We start from the raw sequence: 25,362 nt of genomic DNA, 5'->3' as shown, positions 1-25,362 counted from the left end.
ATGGTAATACATGGTAATACATGGTAATACACGCTGTTGGTGGAATCTTTAGAATTAACTATTTAGGTTGTAGTTCATCTTACTTTTCCGGTTAAAGGTAATTATACACTTGTTTATATCTCTTATTAGTATCTCAGTTTGTTTCATGCAGATCCAAAAGTAATGGTTAATTAGTTTCCAGTGAGCCACGCTGTTCCAATAACCTCTCTGAGTCAACGACTCAACAATGCATTGTGGGAAATGAGAAATAATCTACATTGTTGATGAACAAGAACCACAAGTCCGTGTGGACGTTGTGTTCTTTGCTGGTTCAATTAGTTCTGAAGTTACTAATTGTATTCTGACGTCCATTCTTTGGAATTCCAATTGTAATAATAAAATTGTATAAAGGGGACATGCAGATAATCCATGATAATTACACTTTAATCCGGTTCTGTATCATGTAAGGGATGAAACAGATGTTTTAATAACCCATATGTTTAATAATTTATTACAAGCTTTTACAATCATTCCATCTTTGCATGTTTGAGCAGATCCATTTTAAAGCTTACTGTTTAACATTTTTCATTGATTTATGGAGTTGAGTTGTTAGTGTTAAATCATCATCATTTATTTTCAAACTCGTTGAATAGTCTCATTTCCAAATAAAGAAATGAAAACAATGTGTATGTTTGCTTTGTTGTTTTTTGTGTTTCCATTATTTAGACTACGTACAATAATGGACGTAATGGATCAACATATGTTCGATGTAACCATGCACGAATTATTATTGAAATAAGGTTAGAAGTATTGGCGAGGGTTAATTAACATGGATCTTATGGGTTGCCATGCTGGTGACGAAATAACAATGAAATATAAACAGAAAATAAAAACAAATGGAAGAAACTCCAATCACATGTTTTATTCACAGTGTGGTGTGAAAATAGAGAAGTCTGTACATTGCATTTATTATTTTTTGGTCGAGTTTGGACGACCTCTAGTTTAACTTAATCTGATGTATTAAATCAATAACCGAATAACCGTTTTCAATTACATAGGTATCAAATATTTTACATATTACTTATATATATTTGAAAAAAAACTTAAGACTAGCACGTATAGTTTAAGGTAACACAGTACTCAAATATTAATTTATTTTTAATTTTTTATTTTTTATTGTTCAGTTTTGTAGAACAGACTTTTCTGAACACGTAGATAATAAAAATTAAGGAAGAAAAACATTTTTTTTTTAATTTCATTTACTTTTTATAAACTATTGCAGCCTAATTTAGCATGTCCAAGGTACTACTACTAATCAAGACGCAGAGGCTACGCTGTCAAATATTAAATTTTTTTAAACATTTTTTATTATTTAGTTTTGTAGAACACACTTTCCTGAACACGTACATACCAAATATAATGTAAGAAAAAATTATTTTAAGCTATACAGCGACTTTTATACACTCTTACTTTAGCATGCCCAAGGGTCCTACTACTACCCGTGACAGGGGGTACTTTTGTCGTTTTCCGAAAGTCAAGTGGTTTTTAGTCAGGTACACTTTTCTTCCTCAATTATAATCCAATTTCAATAAAAGTTGGCGTGTGTGTTCCTCATATGATAAGGAACAATAATACGAATCAGTTTCCATGACAACCAAAAACCTTTGAAATGAAAAAATATTTTATGTTTAAAAATTACAAAATATTTTATAACATTTTTAAAATCATACTAACAATTTAATTTTGCTAAAAACATTTTTTGCTTCATATTATTGTTGGTAATAATGTATTAAACTTAGTACACAAATTTCAAGTTGATAGGTTAATATTTTGTAAAAGTTATGTGTACCTAAAAACTGTCATTTTAACATGGGCGGGATAGGGAGTACTGTGTCACCTTAAGCTATCGCATTATACTATATTCGTATTTTGAATTTTTTTATGAATCTGTTTTTTTACGATTTTTATCTGAATAAAATAATAATGACCCACTATGTACTAGCATTCTTTAATTTAATTCAGCCCTAACCCCAAAGGTAAGGTATGGTATTTTGCATTAAGGTGGTATTGGAACAAAGTGTTAATTAAAATTTCTTTTGTAATTCATAAGTAATAAACAAGAGAAGGGAATTGCGGACAGTAGATAAAAGAGCGTACTCCACTTGTGAGCTCTAGAGCGGGAAATTAACGAACGTTCTGCGACATAAGTTAATTCGCTTCATACAACTACAAGCCGGTCTTACATTCGTGGAATATTTTATTTTCACAATATAGAAAGTGGTAATTTCTTTATCATTTTGCGTATTCCATCAATGATTTAATATTTGACACGAACACATTAAATAGCACCTCGTTTTTCCACCAATAAACTATTAGGGCTTGGTGCCGTATTAAGAGTTCAGAATCAGTTGTTATATTATTTGTGATACTTGAATCGACTCTGGATTAATTTATCGTTCTATTTTATGCTCTTAAAACGGTTAAAAAGGATGGAGAAAACTCATTTTAGAAGCTTTGAAGAAAAAGTGATTTATAGTCCTTGTATATGTTAAAAGGAATGTAAGCATAATGAATATTAATAGTAATATTGAAAAGGAACTGCATAATAAGTCAATCCTGCCACTCTCGTATTTAATTTAATGGATGATGTATTTTTAGTCAGGTAAAAATATGAATATCAATGTTTAAGAAATATAATAACATAATGTGATAAAACAAATAGCCTAATTAATTATATGTCGATTTCTTGTTTAATGATTAGCCCACTCTGAACCTAATCACAATATTTTGTATAAAGATGTACAAAACATAACCAGCTTACATTATTTATACCATTTTATTAAAACAATAGAGCGCAGGTTGCGATTTTAAGAGGTCGCAGAGGAAAAGAAACTTTTATCAGAATTTCTCAAGAAAGGGAAGTGAGACACCGAGCAATATAAAGACACCAAGATTAGTTTTTACAGCTTCTTATTTTCCTTCTCTACGAAACATGTTCCAATTCCATTCATACAGCAGAAAAACGTTACTAAATACTCTATAGAGGACTGATAAGTTGGAGTTTTTGTAAATTACTCTAATTATTTTAATTTACATTTAACTAAGTTAAATGTATGTAAGTTAATTAACATTTAAGGGTTAGTGTATAAATCCACCAACATAGGTTTTTAACCTAAGGTGGTTATTGTTTTTTTCTTTTACTTTCTCCCCCTATACCATAGTATATGGAGAAAGTATTGTTTTCGTCAAAATTTTCGAGTTTGAGTTTTGAGTGGATATATTCGTTTTGGGTCCCCCTGGATCCAAAAAAGTGGTTTTCGAAGTGATGTCTGTGTGTGTGTGTGTGTGTGTGTGTGTGTGCGTGTCTGTGTGTGTGTCTGTGTGTCTGTGTGTCTGGATGTGTACAGAGCTAGGGACTACACCTGTGGTCCGATTTCAATGAAATTTGGTATGTAGGTTTTAATCCGTGGTATCTCCAGGCGTTTTTTTCATTTTTTTGAAATTTTGATTTTTTTATGGGTATTTTCCCATAAAAACCCATAAAAAACTGGAAAAATCGGATTTTCTCAAAAATAGCCCGAACGATTTTGATAAAAATTTAGTATGTTGTAGCCCTTTAAATTCTGAACAAAATGGTACAAATTCCATTTCTGTAAAAATTACGGTTCAAAAGTTATGGTAAATTATGTTATTTTCCCATAAAACCCCCATAAAATAACAAAAAATAGGATTTTAGACAAAAATCCGGTTTTGATTTAACAGAGTATGTTATGATCCTTACAATTTTGATAGTTTTTGTCATTTTTTAGAAAATTTTATTTTTAATGGGGATTTTCCCATAAAACCCCATAAAAAACTGGAAAAATAGGATTTTCTCAAAAATGGCAAGAACGATTTTGATAAAAATGTAGTATGTTATAGTCCTTTATATTCTGAAAAAAATGGTACAAATCCCATTTCTGTATAAATTACGGTTCAAAAGTTATTGTAAATTATGTTATTTTCCCATAAAAACCCCATAAAATAACGGAAAAATCTGATTTTCCCAAAATTGGCTCGAACGATTTTGATAAAAATGAAGTATGTTATAGTCCTTTAAATTCTGAACAAAATTGTACAAATCCCATTTCCTTATATTTACTCTCACCGCTTACACATGATAAAGGTTGTTGTCAAACTTATGGGAGAAAGTATGTGTCAGAATGCTGATACCGTTTATTTTCATGTGTAAATGTATTTTGTGTTGTGTATGGAAAAAACAATAAAGATTTCTAAAAAAAAAAAAAAAAAACTTATTCATGCCCAATTTAACGACGCCATTACTTGAAAATGTGCTTAACAAATGGTCTATGAATAGCATTTCGTTTTATTTTTGTAATATAATATTATCACTTCAATATAATAACCTTAATTATTATAAATATTACTTTAATTAAAATTGGAAATTATCTAAATAAAAATTTGAATATACTAGTTAAGCTCTCTCATTTCCATGCTGCAATCTCTTACATAATCCTTCATTTATCTTTTCCCTCTAGATAACTTTTTCCCTCTTTCGTTACAATACAAGACTACAAGATTTGTAACTCTTAAGTTACAATAAATTTTGAACCATAATTTTTACAGAAATGGGGGTTGCACTATGTTGTTTGGAATTGTAAGGACTATCACGTTCTAATTTCAATCAAAACCGGTTTCTTTCGAAAATACGATTTTCTCTTATTTTGTGGGGTTTTTATGGGAAAATAACATAATTTACAATAACTTTGGAACCGTAGTTTTTACAGAAATGACAGTTCTACCATTTTGTTCAGAATTTAAAGGGCTACAACATACAAAATTTTTATCAAAATCTTTCAGGCCATTTTTGATAAAATTCTATTTTTCCGTTTTTTTTATGGGTTTTATGGGAACAACAAAACCAAAATCAAAATTTAAAAAATGGAAGAAAACGCCTGGATATACCATGGATTAGTACCTACATACAAAATTTCATCAAAATCGGACCACAGGTGTAATCTGTACACATCCACACACTCACACACGGACATCACTTTGGAAACAACTATTTTGGGACCAGGTGGGCCCAAAACGCATGTATCCATTCAAACTCAAAAATTTTGACGTAAACAAAACTTTCTTCATATACTATGGTATAGGGAGTAAAAAATCTGTAACTTTACTATTTGGACAATACCCAGTTATAAAATATTTATTTATTCGCTACATTTATTATTTAAACGTATTAAATCTCCCATGGCATAATTGACTGCTTAGAATAATCCGAACTTTTTAAAGATTACAACAAAAACTTATTTAAGTTATAAGTATAATCTGATCTTACTTTATGTTTGGCACAAAAGGACCGCTCTGGAGAAAGGGATAAACAAAGGATTTTATGGGAAACTGTAAAACAAATAAAGACGATCATAAAAGTGTCCAACTTAAAAGCACTTCCCTAGGCAGAATAAACTTTCCGCTTGGACTTCAGATAAAACTGAATGTATTGGGAAGGTTTCTTTATGTTAGCCTAGGGTTTACTGATACACTATTACTAGCAAGTGGTATAAGTGGTCTGTCTGCTTTTTAGTAGTATCTGTGCTGTGGTTGCTTAGCCTCAACTTAAAAACTGCATTTCTAAACAGTATAGTCTGGAGGCCTTCGTGTTTTCGTTTCACACAAAAATATTTGTTCTGAAAATATCTTATATGGAAATCATGTAAGCTACTAAACTATTCTTCTAAGTGACTGAAATACGAGTGGGGAACATTTCTTTATGATTTCAGTGCCAGGGCTTACCCCGCCTCAATAGTTCGATAAAGATATTAACAAAAATCAACATTCCAAGATATACATAGAGTCCATAGTGAACCTTAAATTAAACCTAGTTAGTTAAGGGGTGGCATGTTGTTATTATTTTGATTAATAATTACTCTGAAATCACGAATCTCATTTACATGTAAGGGGAATTATTAAGCTTCTACAAATGGTCAAAAATGCTAAGCACTGTTTGAAAATCCTGTTTAAATCGAGAAAAATCATAGTATGGAAACAGTTAGTTGGTTAAGGGTGAATACTGTAGTGCAATAATATTTATTTGCAAGGGTCTAGAGGAGTGTAGAGGAAAAGACTGTTCTTTGGAAATTTATACAACGGTAATATAAGTTTCTCTAGGATATAAAGATTTTTCAAAAAGTAAAGGCCACACTAATCCAACAACGACACGAATATAATCATTTTATTTTAAATTAGATTTTCTTCAATCTTATGAATGCTGTCATAACGAAATAATGGTGAAATAAGAGCCGCATTCCTGAATGAGCTCTCTTCTCTTATCGCATTCCTCAGTCGTCTCTATATGGTTACTTCCGCTTATGAAATATACTTTTATCTTTTTCATTTCAAATTTCAGGTTGTATATTCTCAGTTTTTTACGAAATGTCAAGCTTAACACAAGTTTGTAGAAATGCTTAGGGTGGTAAGAATGCTTAAACAAAATAACCATCATATAAGCCCGATTATAAAAACTTTTTTACGAATACTTTTAAATCAAATAAACAAGTACTAGTAATTAATTTAAAATATCGGTTTTAATTAAAATTGGATACCTAGAACCACTTTAATTTCCTCTACATTTCAATTACAGCTTATGTTTATGACAAGGAAAATGTTCACTAGAATAATTATCAAATACGGTATACATTTGGTCCGCTATTTTCCTATAGTTAGAAAAAGGGTGTATTTAGGGGAAAATTTATATTTTAGGTGATAGTGATTTTCAAAGGTAAAATTCCATTAAATTTACATAATAAGATGCAAAGTTATTACACCTTGATTGTTTATTCAAATGTTTACTGGGAACCAAGTGATCGAAAATTGAACGGGGAGTCGATTATCTATTGACATTATGCATAAAAATGTAATTGATTTTTACTTATTTATAAAACCGAGTATTAATTTGTCACGTAAATACAGTCGATTATGATTGTTAATTAAATCCTATAATGTAAAGTTTTATAAAGGTTTCAGGATGAAATCGTAATAAGTGATTTCTATTTTCAATAGCAAAAATCAAACATTCCCGTTAACATCCTTTTGAGTTTGCTAACATGCAATCAGCTGATTTAAATGTTGAAGTTTCGGGTCTGACTTAGGGGAGGTACGAATGAGGCATTTAGTTCAAAATTCCTCCGTGAACAGCGCTGTAGAAGAGAGCACTTTGGCAATGAAGGTTTACTAATCGCAAAAATAGCTCTGTTCATAAAATAAAATTATAAATGTCTCAAATTCAATTTTATTATTTTTTTAATATAAAATTAAACTATCATAACCTAACCGAACTAACCAAACTTGCTGATAAAGAAATATTATAAAAAAAGTTTAGTAATCGGAAAAATAATTCTGTTTATTAAATAAAACTAGAATTTGCTCAATTAAAATTGTATAGTGACTAATAATAAAATTAAACTGTAATAACCGAACAAACCAACCAAACTTGCTGATAATAAAAAAATCTTGGACAAAAAGTTAAGGCTACCAACAGGATTCGAACCCAGGACCTACAGTATATCAGCACGGCACGCTAACCATTAGACCACCAAGGCCGATGGCTACCGACCGCAACGATATAAACAACTCATGGATCGCTGGCTCAGTGTTGGCCGCGCGGTCGAGCTTCCCCCACCATCGACTGGCAGAAGCCGACGCAGCCCATACATTCACCATTATAAAACACACTTTTTATTTGCTGCTCTGTTGAAATTTATAGGGATAAAATACTGCTAACGCTTGTCAAACTCTTTTTACTAGTTAAACCTTTTATGTCTGTCTTGTTTCTTGCAGAAAATAGCCCATCTGAATTCTTTAAAACTACAAATTCACTAAACCCATTTTGTAGATGTTTTTAGACAACTGATATTGCTAGTTCCAAATTGTACATGGTAAAATAATAAGTTATTACAAAAGAGAAATAGAAAGTACAATATTTGTAATTGAAATTCTATTTTATTAATAAAAAAAAATAGTACATGAACATTTAGAATAATTTTGCTAAGTTTTTGCCGCAGTTGTAACATTATATTATTTGACGTAAACGCGATATTTTTTTCTTTCAATGTTTAATAACAATGTATCTTACAAAATAGGTCATAAAAAAGTATTCTTATCACGTTAATGTCAAGCATAGATTTGCGGTAAAAACTGGACAAATGTAGTAGGGTTTTTAAGAGTTTAAATGTGTTATTTTCTGCAAGAAAAGAAGAAGACATAAAGTTTAGAATAGTAAAAAGTGTTTGGCATGCATTAGCAATATTTTATATCTATATATTTAAACAGAGCTGCAACTTAAAAAGGTGCGTTTTACAATGGTGAGTGTATGGGCTGCGTCGGCTACTGCCAGTAGATGGTGGGGGGAGCTAGACCGAAAACAGCGCCCGCAGTGCTACTGAGAGCGCAATCCAGTAGTTTTTACATCGTTGACCGACCGTTTTGTTACGGTAATGGCGTTCCCTCAGCTAATAAGAAGCCCACAGCTGTCATCGTAGCCTCTTCTATACCTCCCCTGAGTAAATACCTGAAGTTTCTATAAAACACTAACATTTTTGGTGAGCAAATAACATAACCTAATAAGTAAAGATAACCTAAATAAAATCTTACTAATATTATAAATCTGAAAGTTTGTGAGTTTGTGTGTGTGTTGCTCAATCACGCATAAACTACTGGACGGATTGGGCTGAAATTTGGCATGATGATAGCTCACATTCCCGATTAACATTAAAGCATATTCTTATCCCAAAAATCCTTTCGGGCATCGCCCCAGTGGCTCTGTAGTTCCCCATGTTATGATTTTTCATATTTAAAAGGAATTCATGAATCTTAACAGCTGTTTCAATTAAACAAGTTGGTTATGTTCTATGATGATAGCATAAATGTTACAAGGATTACCAACAGGGTGCAGCACTATTATTTTTTTATTTATTTATGACAACAGCTAATTTCCAACCAAAAGGTGAGTGAGCGCAGCGAACAAACTTCAACCTGGAGGCGAGTTAGCGTAGCGAACGAGCTAACCTGAAGGTGAGTGAGCGTAGCAAACGAACTTCAACCAGGACGTGAATGAGCCATGCGAATACTTATGAAGTTAAACGGGGCAAAGCCCGCGGGTACAGCTAGTTTTATATACAGCTAAAAAGTGCCATGATAAGTCAATTAGGATGGAGGGGAATGTCTTGTGAGTATTTTTACGTTTTTAATACACTTATAGCTATTTTGTACTGCCAAAACAATAAAATTCAAGTTTAATTATTAATCGTTGTATGGCTTTTCGTGGAGGTATTTCTCCAATTGAGATCTTTCTCCACATCTGAGAGATATTTTTTCTGGTGGAGACAGCGTAGATGGGCCCCGAACCACCTGGCTATGGATATAACACAAGGCTCAAAGCCTTTGGTGATTGTGGGGATTTGAACCTAGACTTACCAGGAGAGAAGAAGGCCCGGACTCCAAAAGACAAGTCCACGTCTCACATAACATAAAAAATGCCAGTTTGGAAACAACAGACATTTAAATTAAACCATATCACACAAAACTGGCATTATTTCAAGATAGAATGTAGGCTTCATTAACTTCCATATTATATTCTGGACCTGTCTTACCGCACCATTTAGTTTTAGCAAAAAAAAACGTAGACAGCAAAGATACATGTTAACATATATTATCGTTTTGTTAACGTTATGCTGCAGAGCAACTTATAACATTTAAGACGCGTTACGGCTAATACTAAAATATCCCGGAACATCAGGATTGTGAAAGCCAAAGTCTTTCGCCAAAAGTTGTCTCTTAATATGAGGGCACCCGCATTAGTCATTGAATATTGAACTGTTATCGATTCATTTTTTGTCTTACTAAGTTCCGTTACAATAACCAATGATATAGTCAACATAGAGGAACAAAAACATATTTTACTTGTCTCATAAATGCAGAAAACTTTTCATTGCAATCCAGTAACATAAGCCATGACTTATAAAAGACAAAACAATAAATTAATGAGAAATAGCCTAAAATGTATTTATTTGTCTACTCGTATTCAGGGGATTTTTCTTCTTCTTTTTTATTCAACTTGTTCGTACATGCCTGGCCGGTAAATTAAAGACTTTACTTGTAGTGAGATCTCCAATTTCTAGTCAATTCTTATTGCTTAAGTAAACTATGTTTTTTTTAATCATACGTATACCGTAGTTTAAGTAAGATCGGGACCACAAGAACCCAAAATGATCACTTAGCTAAGATCTTTTTTTAAGTAATTTTTTTGTAATTGTGAGTTTACAAATGGTTTACATCCTATAAGAGGTTATTGCTGACATTTCTTGGTTTGTGTACTATTCGTGTTATGTTTCAAATACTTTCTCACGGGGCCAGATTTTGAATTCCGAAATTTCGTAAAACTTTGACTTTTTACCCATCGTGATTAACCGCAATAATGTCAGCTAAATGTTTACCGATTAGCGAGATTTAACCCGAGACTCCAGTACAGAAGTACTCTGCTCTGACCATTACACCAGAGGTAGGGAGACTTTGAAAATAAACCCCTATTTTCTATATATATTATTATTATTCAGTGGTAGGGAGACCTTTCAAAAAAACTGCTGCTGTCTATAAAAAAATATTCTTTATAGTAAGTAATATTACTCCTCGTTCCTCGACACAAAATTGTGATTCTTATTACTATATCTATTTCTTATGACATATTTATATCTTTGCTTCCCATATTCTCATGCATTAAATATGATATACTTTAAACATTCACTATTATGTAAAGTATTATTTTCGGCAAATATTTGTTACTACTGTTTTAAGTTGCTTAAAATATGTTTCTCTATACTTACCCATAACCTTTTCCATTCGGACAGTGTTACTTCCACAGCCAAAATCATGGTGTCATAGATAAAAGAAATTCAGGCCGTCTTTTACACAAAAAAGGGGAAAGAATATTACTTCGGTTTTCAGTTTAGTTAACAGGCCACTGAGCGATTCCTAGCAATAATGTTATATGACTTGAAGTTACGGTGGTGCTTCGGACCATCTGGGCTACAAAGTTGTTTCATTCCGACTAATCTTGTCTGAAGCAGAAATGGCAAGAGATGTTTGAGTAATAAATGTCCAACCCAGCTGTAAGACTAATTCTCGTTATCTAATTAAATTACAGCAATTATTTTGGATACTGCAAGAGGACATCTCAAACTACTTTAAAATTTGATGTTACGTCATTGTCTTTTTTATTTTATTTATTTTCTTTATTTTTCACCTTATGTAGCGTTTGACTACTATGATTTCTGAGAACGTTTTTAGAGATTTGTTTCATGTAGCTTTCATTTTAGAGTAGATTCTTATATGCTAGAAATTAATCTTTGGACTGTATAATACCAGAGCAAAAGAAAAAAAGAATCTTACTGATATATCAGTTCTATTATGTCTTAATTGTTTTGAGTTATCAAAATGGATTATGATTACAGAGATTTCATGAATGAACTTATGCCTTGAAGAGAAAAAATACCTATATTTTTCTTAGCTGGAACACAAGATGTCAAAAGTAGTATGTTTTATCTATATTTGAATTAATAGATCTTTCCTTTAGTAACAAAAATATTATTTAAGTAGAGGTAGACATAATATATTTCAATGTGGAGTTAGGTTAAAGATTCTATATTTTCTTTGTCTAAAAGACCGAAAGCATCAATATTGTACATGATATACGAACTCAATGTTGCGCCTTGTGCATGACTAAATGTAGGCATACTGTATATATAAAAAAATCTACAGCATTCCAAACTGTTTCTTCAATCTTATAATCTAAAAGAAGCGCATGTACGGACAAACTGTCCGAGTATTTTTTCTTTTTTTTTCTTTTATATGGGGTATTTGGTTAAGAGAAATCGATTGGAGTTGGTCACAAGGCTGGGAAAAGGTCCAGTGTCCGTCCTAGAGCCCTTGAAAGTGCCCATGTTATCGTCAATACATTTTTGTATCTGTTTAATGTTTTCAAGGTTAATTTACAAGATTGATAATGAAATGCAGAAGAAAATGAGGTCGCTTAAAAATTCCAGTTTGATCCGCGAGGCGTGGGGATGGCCTCTACTACCGGTAGCCTACAGGTAGTCTTAAACACACTATTCCGTAGCATTTCATTATTACTGCCCATTATAAATTTAAGACGTCAAAAAACTATGTCAGTGGTCAATATTAAAACGAAATGTTATTACTCAAGTCACGGTACTTATGCAAATAATCTAAATGCTGTGATCTATGAAACGGGTGGAATTAGACACACCCAATTACCCACAACCAAGCAATGCTCGGTCCCCCACATGTACTGATTAAAGTTAAATAGAAGTGAAACTGATTTAGCATACACACGGTATGTTTGAAACCTTTAAATCTTGGAGATATTTTAAAATTGTGAATACGTTGCAAAACATCCTAAGCGTGTTCAGAACAATATCTCAACCTTTCAGAACAATTCGAGTGGACGCATTATTACATCATCTAAAAATCTTCTTTTCAATGTACACTTTTTTACCGACACTTTCCCAGGACACCAATCTTAGTCGTTCGATTCTCAGAAGTGTTCAGTAATGGGAATCTTCTCCGAATCAAAAGCCTTTCAATAGTTCTTCCTCCGAACATCATTATAACGTTCCGCCTAGTTGACTCCTGTATTTCAGAGGCGCTTCTTTTTATCTGCACAGTCTGTTTTATCCATTATAGAAACAAACATTACGTGATTAAGTTTATTTTGAGTATTGATTTTCCAGTGTAATTTTTAAATTATTAAACACGAGAAATAAAGTTTGTTGGATTCAACTATCAAATCTTAATTACTTTTCAATACTTTGCAATTGACCATAAGTAATTATCCTAATCAATACAATTTAGTTTCACTCGCAATCCATTTTTTTATCTCAACTCATCACTAGAGTGTTAACACAATTAACACAATTCTGTGTAACAATCTAATAGAGAAGTTTTCTGCGCTAAATGGAGTAAACAGTTGTTCTATTTTTTGGTCGCAGTCTCTAATATAGGTATTTACAAAAAGGTATACAAGTGTGAAAGATACAATTGGAATAGGATGTACGTCTATTTTATTTTAATTAAAATGTATTGGTAGAGAAGTTGTTATAATACTACATACTGATTACTATAAGTTATAACTATAAGTATCAATAAGTGTTGATGAAAAAGATCCCGTAAGTAACCATCCAAGCTCAAGGAAATGGTTTTAGGTGCCAAAATGTAATGAAAATCAAGCATAACAAATTTTCAAAAAAAATATATATCAAAAGTGTGACACCCCCTAGTGTTTTTGTTTAAAATTTATATCACTAAAACCCTAAAAGATGTATTCAGAAAAATTGGTATACGACCTAAAGTAGTAATGATGAACTGTTAAAAAAATATTTATTTTATTAATTGCGGTCATTTAAATTTTATATCATGAATAAAAAATGGTTTTTTTATGGAAATTTGTCAAAAATACTCCCTGTCTCTTTCAAAACTATTAGCGTGCAAAAAGTGTATTTTAACTCTTTTAATAAGCAAAATGTCTTTATTAACAATTCGATGCGTTTTTTAGTTCCCAATTAATTCAAATAAAAACCATAGTTTAAGTGGTTTATTTCTAATCTAAAAATATTTTTCTCAGACATAGTTAAAGTAAGAGAAGAGGAAGCCGTTCGGAAGCTCTCAGGAAGAAAATGAGGCGAAGCGCCGGGCCAATATAACTACACTAAAATTGGTTTTTGCCGCATCCCCCCTTTTACCTTCCTGGCTTTAGTTTACTTTTCTTACCTGTCCCGAATAAATATTTTGGTTTTCCAATTTTTCTTTCTTTTAATTGGTTGCTAAAATAAACTATAAACCTTACACCAATCCATTATGTAAAGTTGAATGTTCGTTTAAAAATCCAGTTTTTAGGTTGTAAAGGTTTATTTTCCACAAAATATTCCAGTTTCAAGCACACACCCCTCTAAATACAATTGTAGTTTAAACATACTATTTCGTGGATTGGCCATAGCTGCTGATAAGATTATATTTTTTCCTACAGTTACCTAACAATGTACATGTTCTTTCACTGATTTGAGAAAGCAAAGTGGCCAATTCGTTCATCAGTGAGAAAATGTTAACATTGTCTCACTCCAATTACTTTGTCTCACTCCAGATTTGCAACGTGAAGGCACGTTTCTTTACCAATTTATTTGTTTTATGGTAAGTGTAGGAAAAATATAATGTGCAACTAGTGAGCAAAGTTGAACAATATAATTGAACTCGCCTACGGCTCGTGAGTAAGGATTTCTCTCGAGTGAGGCGATTGCTCACTCTGCTCACTAGTTGCACAAATAACTATCGTCATACAGCAGCAAAAACTGCTGTTTTTAACACATGCATGGTGGGTCTAAATTCCTTTTTTCTTTCTAGGGAATATAAGGCATTTCCCCCCTAGAAAGTATATTTAGGCCTACTATATTTTTCATTAGCTATTTTAATCTATTACAATCAAATAAAACTATTTATCCAAAAACAACAGTCTAATCTTTGGTCATTTAACTAAAGAGTTAAACACACTCTAAAATGTACTCTAGCCTAAGAAGAAACGTTTAGGTGACATCAGCGTATCTTAGTGTTTATACACATCTAACACTCATAAATACAAACGTTAGGTTTAACAATAGGATAAAAAGTTTCTGGCTGTATCTCAAGTCAAAGCTTTAGAGGAATTCTTGTATAACAATAAATAAAACACCCATCTTCATCTTATCAAATCATAAATAAATCTCTATTATATCCTGTACGATTAATGGCTCCTAGCCGTCATATTAAAGTACTTTTTAACTTTTACTGAGCATCATGCTTCAACTTTCTTATCTTCATATAAATTATGTTTGTGCTCCTCTTGTAAATCTCTGCTAGTATTTACTCATTTTAAACTCAATTCGCTTGAAAAAAATATTAAATAGACACAAAATTATAGAAGGGAATTTTGCTTGCCCCGATTGCAAAGATCCGAGAAATATAGAAAAAATATAATAATTACTGTTTCTTAATTTTTCATTTTGTGATTGACAATGTCAAGTGCAGCCAATACATAGTCAATTCACCAGATAAACTTTGTATCTTTACACTGCAGTCTTCTTAGAAATAAATTTACATGGTGGTATAATTCACTTATGATAGGCAATCAATCAATCATAGAATGTTTAAAAAGTTTAAGACACTTACAATTAAACTGTAATGAGAGACATCTAGTTTGTATATTGGTTAGAGCAAATCTACAATGCAAAATATATTCTTGCATCCTAAATTGAAAAAGTATACATTAAATTTAGCTCAACATAATAAACAACATTTCTTTATTTTGCTAATCACGTTCTATTGTTTGTATACACAGTGTTTCTCTGGTAGTCTTTGATACATCATCTTCATCGCCCGAAACTTCAATCATAAATAGAGTGTTTCGTAACTGAATTGTATATAGATTGGACATCAGAACTGACCAGGCAATCAGCTGCCGGTAATCAGTAATCAGCAATCAGTAATCACCCTGAGGCTCTAAGCATTTGCTTTACCGGACTGACGCTTAAACCTACGGCAGAATAATCCTACCTTCACCTGTATACTAATCGTACTGTATATTAAATCCACATTTCCTAATTTTTATTTTATCTAACATCTTCTTGACAATCTTTACAAAATCTTTTCACCACACTATGATGTTTTAAGCTGTTTTGCATACCGTACTACCGTATTGGTGGTTTTGCTGGCCATGCCAGCTGTCATAGTCATTTGGGGACCGAGCAGGTTTTTACATTCCTAGGGCCGCAAAATCAGCTGCCCGCTTACTTTCATAAACATGAATGCACAATCAGTATCAATAGCATTGGAATAGAATTGTTTTATTGTCACCGCTGCCTAGCAACTATTTATTATTTTTTTGCTGATTCCTCAAATTATTTCTTCACATAACCGTAAAGTTTTAGTTGTGTTGACTATCAGTGTGCATTATTATTGTGGGAATAGTGGTAATAGGATATAGTGTGGGGGAAAATAGCGTTCGTACCACGGGCCAAATGGTTTTGCAGCTCTCGATCGTTTTAATTTCTAGACTTGTCTGACTCTCGTTTCCTGCCTAACTGTGTTGGTAATACAATTTCTTTTTTCGTTTCTGGTCTCTAAAGTTAGTATGGATGTGTCACCCATTTTCGGCCCACCGTGGCCCACCCCAGGTCGGTGACCCTCATGATGTTGGAGATTTCCTATGCAATCTTTATGAGTCTCTAGAATACATTCATAATTTATTCTAAGTTAGCCCACTTAATGAAATCTGTCAAATGAATAAAGACGCATTATTCTTTTAGTCAATAATTAATTATTTCTGTGTTAAAAGTATTTAAAGATTACCAACCTGCATTAAACATAGTATTATTTTATTTAATCCTCCTACAGTATTCTGACCATACCCCCAGTTCCAAAAGTGAATGATCCAAATAGTTCACTTACAAAGCAGTTTTACTCTTCAAAATCTATTCAACAAAGTGAAGAAGTTGGCAAGAAACTCAACGAAATGCGAGTTCGACAGTTCTTCTCAAGTTAATACGCAAAAACGTTAAGCAATAAGATGGTTCGACGCTTGTAAGCTAATTAGTTTCTTCCACAAAGACATTCTTGCTTCGCTGCTCAAGGTTCAGGCTTTGATCACAATAAACAATGCAAACAATAAAGTACGACGAACCTTTGAACTAAGAGTACAATAAAAGCCGTCTACAGGTTCTTTATCGACTGGAGCGTTTCTTACCTCCATCATCAAAGTGCCTTTGTATCCGTCAGAAAATGTTGATGGGAAATTGCAATATCCAATCACTGAAAACCAATTCATGTTAAAAATGGTGTGCAAATGTGTGCACAACTCTCTGTTTTCTTAGACTCTCATCTGCATTTGGTGGTTGAATGTGTCTGGTAAATGGAATTGCATATTTCATCAAATAACCACGAAGCAGGATGAATAACCATGGTCCTAGAACAATCTCAGTAAGATGGGGTTTCGGCTCCCTGGACTGCAACATCACTAAACGTACTAATAACCACGAACAGCTACAGGAACACAACCGACAACGGTGCAACCTTGAACTACGATTAATATCCTAAATATTACGGTAATAAGCAAGCATGTTTCTTGAAAACTTTTTTTCTCAACTCATGTGCATCGCAGATAAAAGCAACGCATAGGCTAGAGACATATTTTCCTGTAGATGTGCAGAATCCCTTTATAAATTATAATAATTTCAAAAATAAGCACAAAAAATGAATCTTAAATTTTAAAAAAATTATACGGCTTTATGGGTTGCCATGCCAATATAAACAGAAAATCAAAACAAATGGAAGAAATTACAATCATATGTTTTATTTACAGCGTTGGGTGAAAATAGATAAGTCTGTACAATTCATATTTTTGGTCGAGTTTTTGACCACTGGACGACCTCCCAATACAACCGATTAGTTAAAACCAAAGTTCGCAAGCTAGAAACATGTACAGCTGATATCACATCCTCTTATCCCCGATTTAGGGATTGATCTTTCTTAGGGATAATAAGAATATTTTGCAATGCATGTATTTTATACAGTAGTTCTTGCTACAGTATTGAGAAAAATACAATCCTTACATATTTCCCCTCCATTAAACACAAAATCAGTTTTTTTCTCTTAATTCCATTCGTAAATGTGTTAATCTTTAACATTTTAGCAGATTTTTCGCATATAAATCGTAATTTTTGTATAGTATTTTCTTTATATTTAAATTGTTATCTGTATTATTAACGACTGTAAACTAATTTCAATTACAAGTTGTGGGCCATTTCTTATTGAATCTATAAATAGCTTTTTCATCATTGAAGAAACGCTTTGAACTTTCGGGTGACTTGGCAGATAAAGTTATTGCATAGTTTTATAGTATACTGATATGATTTGGCATATTTTCCGCTCAGTCAAGCAAGGATTCGTTTGACCTTTGACGTCACAATGACGTCATAGATATATTTACTTAAACACAATAACCAATAGAATAATCTGCTATGGATATTGATTGATCTTTAATGCTATTACTTCCAAATTTGTTTGAGCCACTTTGTATTACCCTTTTAGGTGGTATTGTTAGTTTTTTGTTGTTTTTTATAAACTTAACATTAGTAATACAATTAATATACGTTGCCAATAAGCTAAGCTACAGAGTTTGTATGTGTTATATTGTTTAGGTAATTTATGTTTAGAATTGATTACGAGATTTTAGATTTTAGATAATGAAGTAGACATCCAGTTTTCATGGACCAGAGCCTCTTTCAAATTAAACTACAAACTAATATTTTTTGTAAATCAGCTGATCGTCCAATGCAAATCTAATGGAAATTACAAATTACAAGTTAAAACTTGTAACTTGTAGTTTATTATGAAACAGGCTCCAGTAGTCATTTTTCTGTTTACTTTTACACCATAACGATTTTTCTGAATGAGAATCTATATTTCACACCAGCTGTCTTATCATTGGCCCTACTTTTTTTATGACTCCAAACCCATAGTAGGTTCACAAAATTTAGAAGGTTTTCTGGGTTCTCCACCATTGTTATTTAGCTTAATGTATAAATCAGCTGATGAGCTGTCGGTTTTTGTTTCAAAATTAGGGTGAGGTGGAGGAAATGAAATCACTTCCCCTCAAACCCCCTAAATTTTGTGAACGGTGTATAGATACAGCCTTTCTGGTAATTGAATATCGACATTGTATATGTTAATAGTAAAATGAAACTTGAGAGCCAGTTTGTTTGACTTTCTCAGAGATGCATCAACATAAGAACTCTGAAATGCCTTTTAAGATATTAAAAGGTTGAAACAGCTGTTCGTGGATGTAAAGAGTGTCATGGATTATGATGAACAAGGAAAAGATGTTAAACTCGGAAAGCTCTATTCAAAAAGATCCCGGATCTTTGGCATTGTCTTCATCGCACCGATGTTGATGTATGTACTGATTTCTAAAAAATAAAATTGTTATGTTTGCGTGTATAAAAAAAAACACTTTTTAATATATTTATATGCATTATTTACTTGATTACAAAATGTAATAACATACAACATATTCACACAAAAATATCCTTCTTGCACGTCACAACATATCAATTACTTGAGTAATTTTGGTCGGATATGGAAGAAATTTAGCATGAATCTGTTGTAGACCTGGATAAACTTGATGAAGTTCGCGAACCAACAAGATTGAATAATAGGAACCTTATGGGGTTCTGAGAACAAGGTATTGTGGAATTATGATTTTTTTCTTATTCAAAAATGTGCATTTCTAATTGTCAACCTTAAAACATAAATAGATCCGATTTTGATTCATTATATTTGTGAAATTTCATTTAAGTTTTGATTTGCTAATTTGTGAAACTTCATAGTAAAAGTTAACCTGTATATTATAGGCCTACATATAATTTCCCATTTTATGCTTTGTGTAACTGTAGGAAAAATATAATGCATAACATGAGAGCAAAGTCTCTTTGCGCAGTTACACAAATAACTATTGTTTTTTATATAACTAGTTTACAAGCACAAAGCCTTACTGTCTGGTAGGCTTGGATAAGATTGGAGTTACATTGTATACATTTTCTTGACTATTCACATCATTTCCCTTGGCACAGTTACTGCCCCTAATCCTCTAAGCCTAGTCTGTGGCCGAGTTGGAGCAAGATGGTGTTGATAATAGATCGATCCAAGGGTTGGCAACCCTGACCTGATTGTAGGGCCTTGGGACTAAACAGGTCGTAAACAAACATAAACACCACAAGCTTCTCCAATCCTCGGTGGTCTTTGCATTTTGACACGTTCAAATCGTGTTTGTACATTGAAGTTTATTTGGGCATGAAAAACACCGTTTTGTATGCTCTGGCCATTTAAAAAAATCAGATATCAATAAAGGTATATATAGGTATACTAGCTGACCCGGCGAACTTCGTATCGCCTAAGTTATAGGTTTCCCCTAAGACAGACCGATGGAAAGAAAGTACCGTTACGTTTAATTTTCAAGATGATCTCGTTCGCATCGCTCAATCACGTCCTGGTTGAAGTTCGTTCGCTACGCTCACTCACCTTTGGGTTGGAGCTCGTTCGCTACGCTCACTCACCTTTAGGTTGGAGCTCGTTCGCTGCGCTCACTTGCCTTCAGGTTAGCTCGTTCGCTACGCTAACTCGCCTCCAGGTTGAAGTTCGTTCGCTACGCTCACTCACCTTTGGGTTGGAGCTCGTTCGCTACGCTCACTCACCTTTAGGTTGGAGCTCGTTCGCTGCGCTCACTTGCCTTCAGGTTAGCTCGTTCGCTACGCTAACTCGCCTCCAGGTTGAAGTTCGTTCGCTACGCTCACTCACCTTTTGGTTGCAAATTAGCTGTTGTCATAAATGTAAAAGAAATAATAGTGCTGCACCCTGTTGGTAATCCTTGTAACTTTAATGCTATTGAACATCATAGAACAGAACCAACTTGTTTAATTGAAACAGCTGTTAAGATTCATTAATTCCATTTCTCATAAGGTTAACATGGGAAACTCCAGAGCCACTGGGGCGGAGCCCTTTTAAGAATTTCGAAACGGGAAATAATTTACGTCCGATTCGCATACCTACAGAATTTACACACCAAATTTCATAACGATCGGTGAAGTCGTTCCGGAGGAGTTTGCAGACAAACACTGTGACACGAGAATTTTATATATTAGATGTGGTATGTATACTTAGATACTGATTGTCATTTACTGATTGTTTATTATTTATTATTATGTATGTCATACTACTTAATCAGTTTATTGGACTCAGTTATTACAGTCAACAGTGCAGGCAAATTACCATGTTTCATACAAAATGCTAGACTAATAGTACGATGTTATGTTAGCTTGTAATATATACAAAAAAACTAGTTACACTACTGGATAAAGTCGCCAGTTATATTTCTCTACATACTCATGAAATGTTTTTATTTATTGTATTTATTGTGGGAAATAAACTTCATTACTCATTATTCATAGTTTTTAAAGATAGCGGCTTTGATTCAGTGAAAACCTTTAGCATTAAAATTAAATTTGTAAAAGAGGTAGCCCCTTTTAAGTTAGTTTGCGTAAAACTGATGTAAAATAATATCTTAAATAGAACTAATTACATAGAAAATGTAATTTGTTATCTTTTTTATAATTTTATTTTGTAATTATAAATGCAGTTTTGGTGTATCGTACCGAAATTTTGATCTGATGATTTAACCCATCTTGCACATCTAACCCCCCGCCCCATTGACTTTTTTTTCATTTAAGTAGGCATTTCCATTTCCATAATAGTTTTCGTTTTAGTCCGTAATTTTAGATAGTCAAATATTAATTAGACTACGATCAACTTCTAGGTTTTAATCCGAAATCCATTCAATATTTCAATACAACAATTAACGTGAATAATTAAGAATCCTTGTGTAGCTTTGATACCATATCTTTAATTTAGGTCTACTACTAATTAATTATAACTATAATAATAAATAGCGGTCTTTGATCATTGGTTGTTTAACAAATGGTCGTTTGAGACACGGCTGATCTTAGTCAATAACAAAGCTGCGCAGATCATCTAATTCCATTCTACACTCATCTTGCTTTCACATCCAGCGAAAAAATACCATTGACAATAACTAACCATAGACGTAAATGATAAACGTAAATAGGTGGGACGTAAATAGTCCCATTGTAAAACATGAAGCTTTTTTGGTTTAGTTCATGTGGGCAACAGTTAGCGCTAGTGTCGACATAGTTTTGTTATCTATTTTAGGCTAGGTTTTGTGATTTACTGTTTGGTCATAAAACAAAATGACAACCTACTGTTTATAGTTCGATAATTTTATTTTACTAAACTAGTTTTGATATAACAAAAAAAGATCGTAAACAATAACACCACCCTAGCGGCAACAGACGGAACTAACATTAAACAGTACATACGCACCTGAGTGTGCGTCGTTGTCTCAAAGAGTTGATATTTGAATTCGATAGTTGAATTAATTGATTATTTAGTTATTGGAATTGATTGATAATTGACTATTTTCATAGCATTGTAATTCCTCATCGGTTATAATGTTATAATTTCCACGACCCTTAACCCAAGATTCAATAGTTACAAATTATTCAAAATAATGTTGTTTTCTAATGTTTTCCCAATAGCTAAACGAACGATAGATTACGTACCTTTGTCCGTCATAAATCTTAAAAAAAAGTAGTTTGGCGATAACTACATTAGTTTTCTAAGACCCATTTTCAAACCCAGAACATCAAGTAGTGGGCCTTTGACCTGAAACTAGTAATTCCTAAACTGCTGATTTAAGACTGTAGACGCAAAAAATAAGCATTCGAATATATACAACCATTCTCGGCTGCAGTAATGTTTACAATAGCTAAATAAAAACAGTTCGGGTATTCTACATTTCAAAACACTTGCGTAATTTTGTGTTGCGTTTTTAATCAGGTTTTACTATATGACAAGGGGAACCGCCATTCAATTAACACGTGGAAGATCAGCTGTTTAGGAACAGGTGTGCCCTAGTCGTGGGCGGGGGGCGGGCGCCTTTATTGATTCTTCATGTCTGTGAAGTCTCAATTTTGACTGTGACGTCATCTGGGATTGTCAATGAGTCTACTTACGATTATCAAGATTAATTAAACTTTGTTTGTAAATGTTCTTAACACTTGCTATGACCTCTCAGTAGATATTTAACCAATCTATTCAATTCATAACATTCATAACACAGAAAATTAGTTTGTTTTGCGGTTTTACTCAATAGATAACCTATTTTTACCAAATTTAAAGTTGATTAATGAGATGTTGAGTTTTTTTTAGTACCATTGCGGACCTTTTTACCTCTAATTAATAGAATAGAAGTTGGACTGTTTTAAATTTATACAATACATTTGTTTTTTATCACTCGTGAAAAAAAGTTTTTATATATTTGTTATGAAATAGAAGGGAAATAATCTTATGAAAGATACTTTTGATAGACAAAGTCTAAATAAAGTCTTTTGGAAAATCATTATACTAAGTTATAATGCAGAATTTATTATAATTTCTTAAGTGAGTGAATGTTTCAACTAATTTGAAACTACAAAATATAATGTAGGCCTATTTATTTTAAGTTTTAATTTTTTTAGTATTATAATTATGTGAAATTGTTTTCTTTTTAAACATTATCAAAATCAGTTACGTATTAGGCTGTTAACTTTTAACCATTCATTCGTTGTTTATTTTACTAATGATGCAAAACAGAAATATTCATGATAACAATTGGTAAGCTTAGAACTAATATACCTCAGTGATAAAATATTCCATTTTTTATGAAATAATATTGAAAAAATGGGATTTCTTCATACTGTACACTACTTACAGTGATAAGTTTTTGCTTGTTTGTTTTAGCTGCAATATTCACATTTGGCTACCTCATTTTATGAGTTACTTTAGCAAATTGCTAATTAATCATGGAATTGTCTAAACGTGTGCATATATCATTCTAAAATCCTTTACAACGTTTAGATTGATGGATCAAGTCATCTTTAGGCTTATTTCGATGATTTCCTCTAACTAGTATTCAGTATTTTTGTTGCCTTAAATTAATTAATGAATTTGTTTTAGAAAAATATAACTAACCTAGGTTTGAAAATCTCGTATTTACACTATAACCAAACCGTTAAATATCTTAATAATTAACATAGGTTCATTCATGGAAACTCTAGTTGTTACAATGTAATGGACAAATCTATTATTATTTAATTGAGTAATGTATGAAAATTCACTAATTTTAACTATTTCAATATACATTTATCATATTTTTAGACTGCTGTTAAGTTAGTAAGAAACATACATGTAACTTAATAAAATTTATCTGCTAAGAAAATATTTAACTTAAACTAATTTAGTCAATTTATTTCCAATTAATTGATTGCTCTAGTATATTCCTAAGAGATTGTTTAGTTTTTAGTTTGTACTCAAAACCGAACAAAAATAGGTTTCTTGACCTGGACAAATAGGGTAAAACGTAATACAAATCTCCTGCACACCTCAATGATCCCAGAGGGCGGCTACAGCACCCACGCAATAAAGTATTTTTTTTCTCAATGATCTCACTTAAAATCTACTTCACGTTCGTAGGAAACAGACGATTGGTTAGAAGCAAAGTCTGATCAAGAGCCAATAGATCCTAAAACAAACGATAAGCCCAAAATCAAACGAAATCTCCAGAATCAGACGAAATGTTTGGATCTTACTTTGATCTCCTGAGTCTTGATTTCTGGTATCGCCTAGTTTTTTAACTTGTAAAACTATTTTACGAAATCGTGGAGAGTGACTCACAATAATGACCTACTCTATCGAGGATCACTTGACATAAAACACTACTCAACGCATACACCTTCTGTGCAACCATTTGTATTGACAATACACCAGAGCGTGTATTGACAAACATATAAACCGGAATACAAACTACGATTGAAATCTGTAGTTCTATGTTTATGTTTCATCGAACAAGCTGTTGAGTCTTCGTGACAGATCTTCGCTGAAGTACTTGTAGTGGTAACGAAACTTACCTGCTTCCATGGGCTTGATGTCCGGTCCATCGTCGTACCCGACGGTGGACGCCATCCCTTGCACGTCGGCCGCCACTTTACGTCAAAACTTGTCAAAACCGCACAAGAGAAGGTAAATTTGTTTGCAATCTAGTCGTAGAAGAACAAGATGTCGCCGGTCGATACACAGCTGTGTGCGCGTGCGCAGGTGACGTCATCGCGAGGCCAGCTGATTCTGAGCTTGATGGGGTTTGATTGATTAAATTAATTGTGTAAATGATTCGAAAACTTTTTTATGAATGAACTGTAATTTAATAACCCCAAAAAAACTCTGTGGACTAAGCTTACTCCAATAATTTGTCTTATTTGATTTGTACTCAAATATTTCCATAAACAAGTACCTAATATTTATTTCCTACTGAAATACGTAGGCCTAATGGGTTTGCTGCTACAAGGGAGGGAAAGGTTTTTTGATCAAATTCAAACATTATAGGATAAAATATAGCAATATGCCAAATTTGATCAATATATCTCCATAAGCAAGCAAACTACAACAATTCTCTGCATTCTCCATAAAAATAACATGTGTTTATGTACAGTTTTTTTTTTTTTTTATTTTCTCCGTAACCTTTTTTGTACAACAATGCGTCAATGTACGAAATTGTTTGGGGTTTTAAGCTCTAGTCTACCAAGTGGCTGAAATGAAAATCGATAATTTACATTTTTT

The 25,362-nt window shown here is 32.6% G+C and overlaps 1 protein-coding gene across 1 annotated transcript in view; it reads right to left on the bottom strand.

Moving 5' to 3' along the window:
* LOC129003181 (synaptotagmin-4) overlaps nucleotides 1–24,822 on the bottom strand; it is an 88,692-nt gene extending 63,870 nt beyond the window's left edge. The window contains exon 1 of the mRNA XM_054431451.1: nucleotides 24,657–24,822. Coding sequence (XP_054287426.1) covers nucleotides 24,657–24,711 — 55 coding nt within the window. The 5' untranslated portion in view covers nucleotides 24,712–24,822. The remainder of the gene's footprint in view (nucleotides 1–24,656) is intronic.
* Between the last annotated feature and the right edge of the window lie 540 nt (nucleotides 24,823–25,362).

The sequence above is a fragment of the Macrosteles quadrilineatus genome, unplaced genomic scaffold (assembly GCF_028750875.1).
Source record: "Macrosteles quadrilineatus isolate MER2022 unplaced genomic scaffold, UCM_ALF_1.0 Scaffold_9__3_contigs__length_116548681, whole genome shotgun sequence".
NCBI lineage: Eukaryota > Metazoa > Arthropoda > Insecta > Hemiptera > Cicadellidae > Macrosteles > Macrosteles quadrilineatus.
Note: the sequence above shows the minus strand (reverse complement) of the source record. Positions and strands in the feature narration are given on the sequence as shown.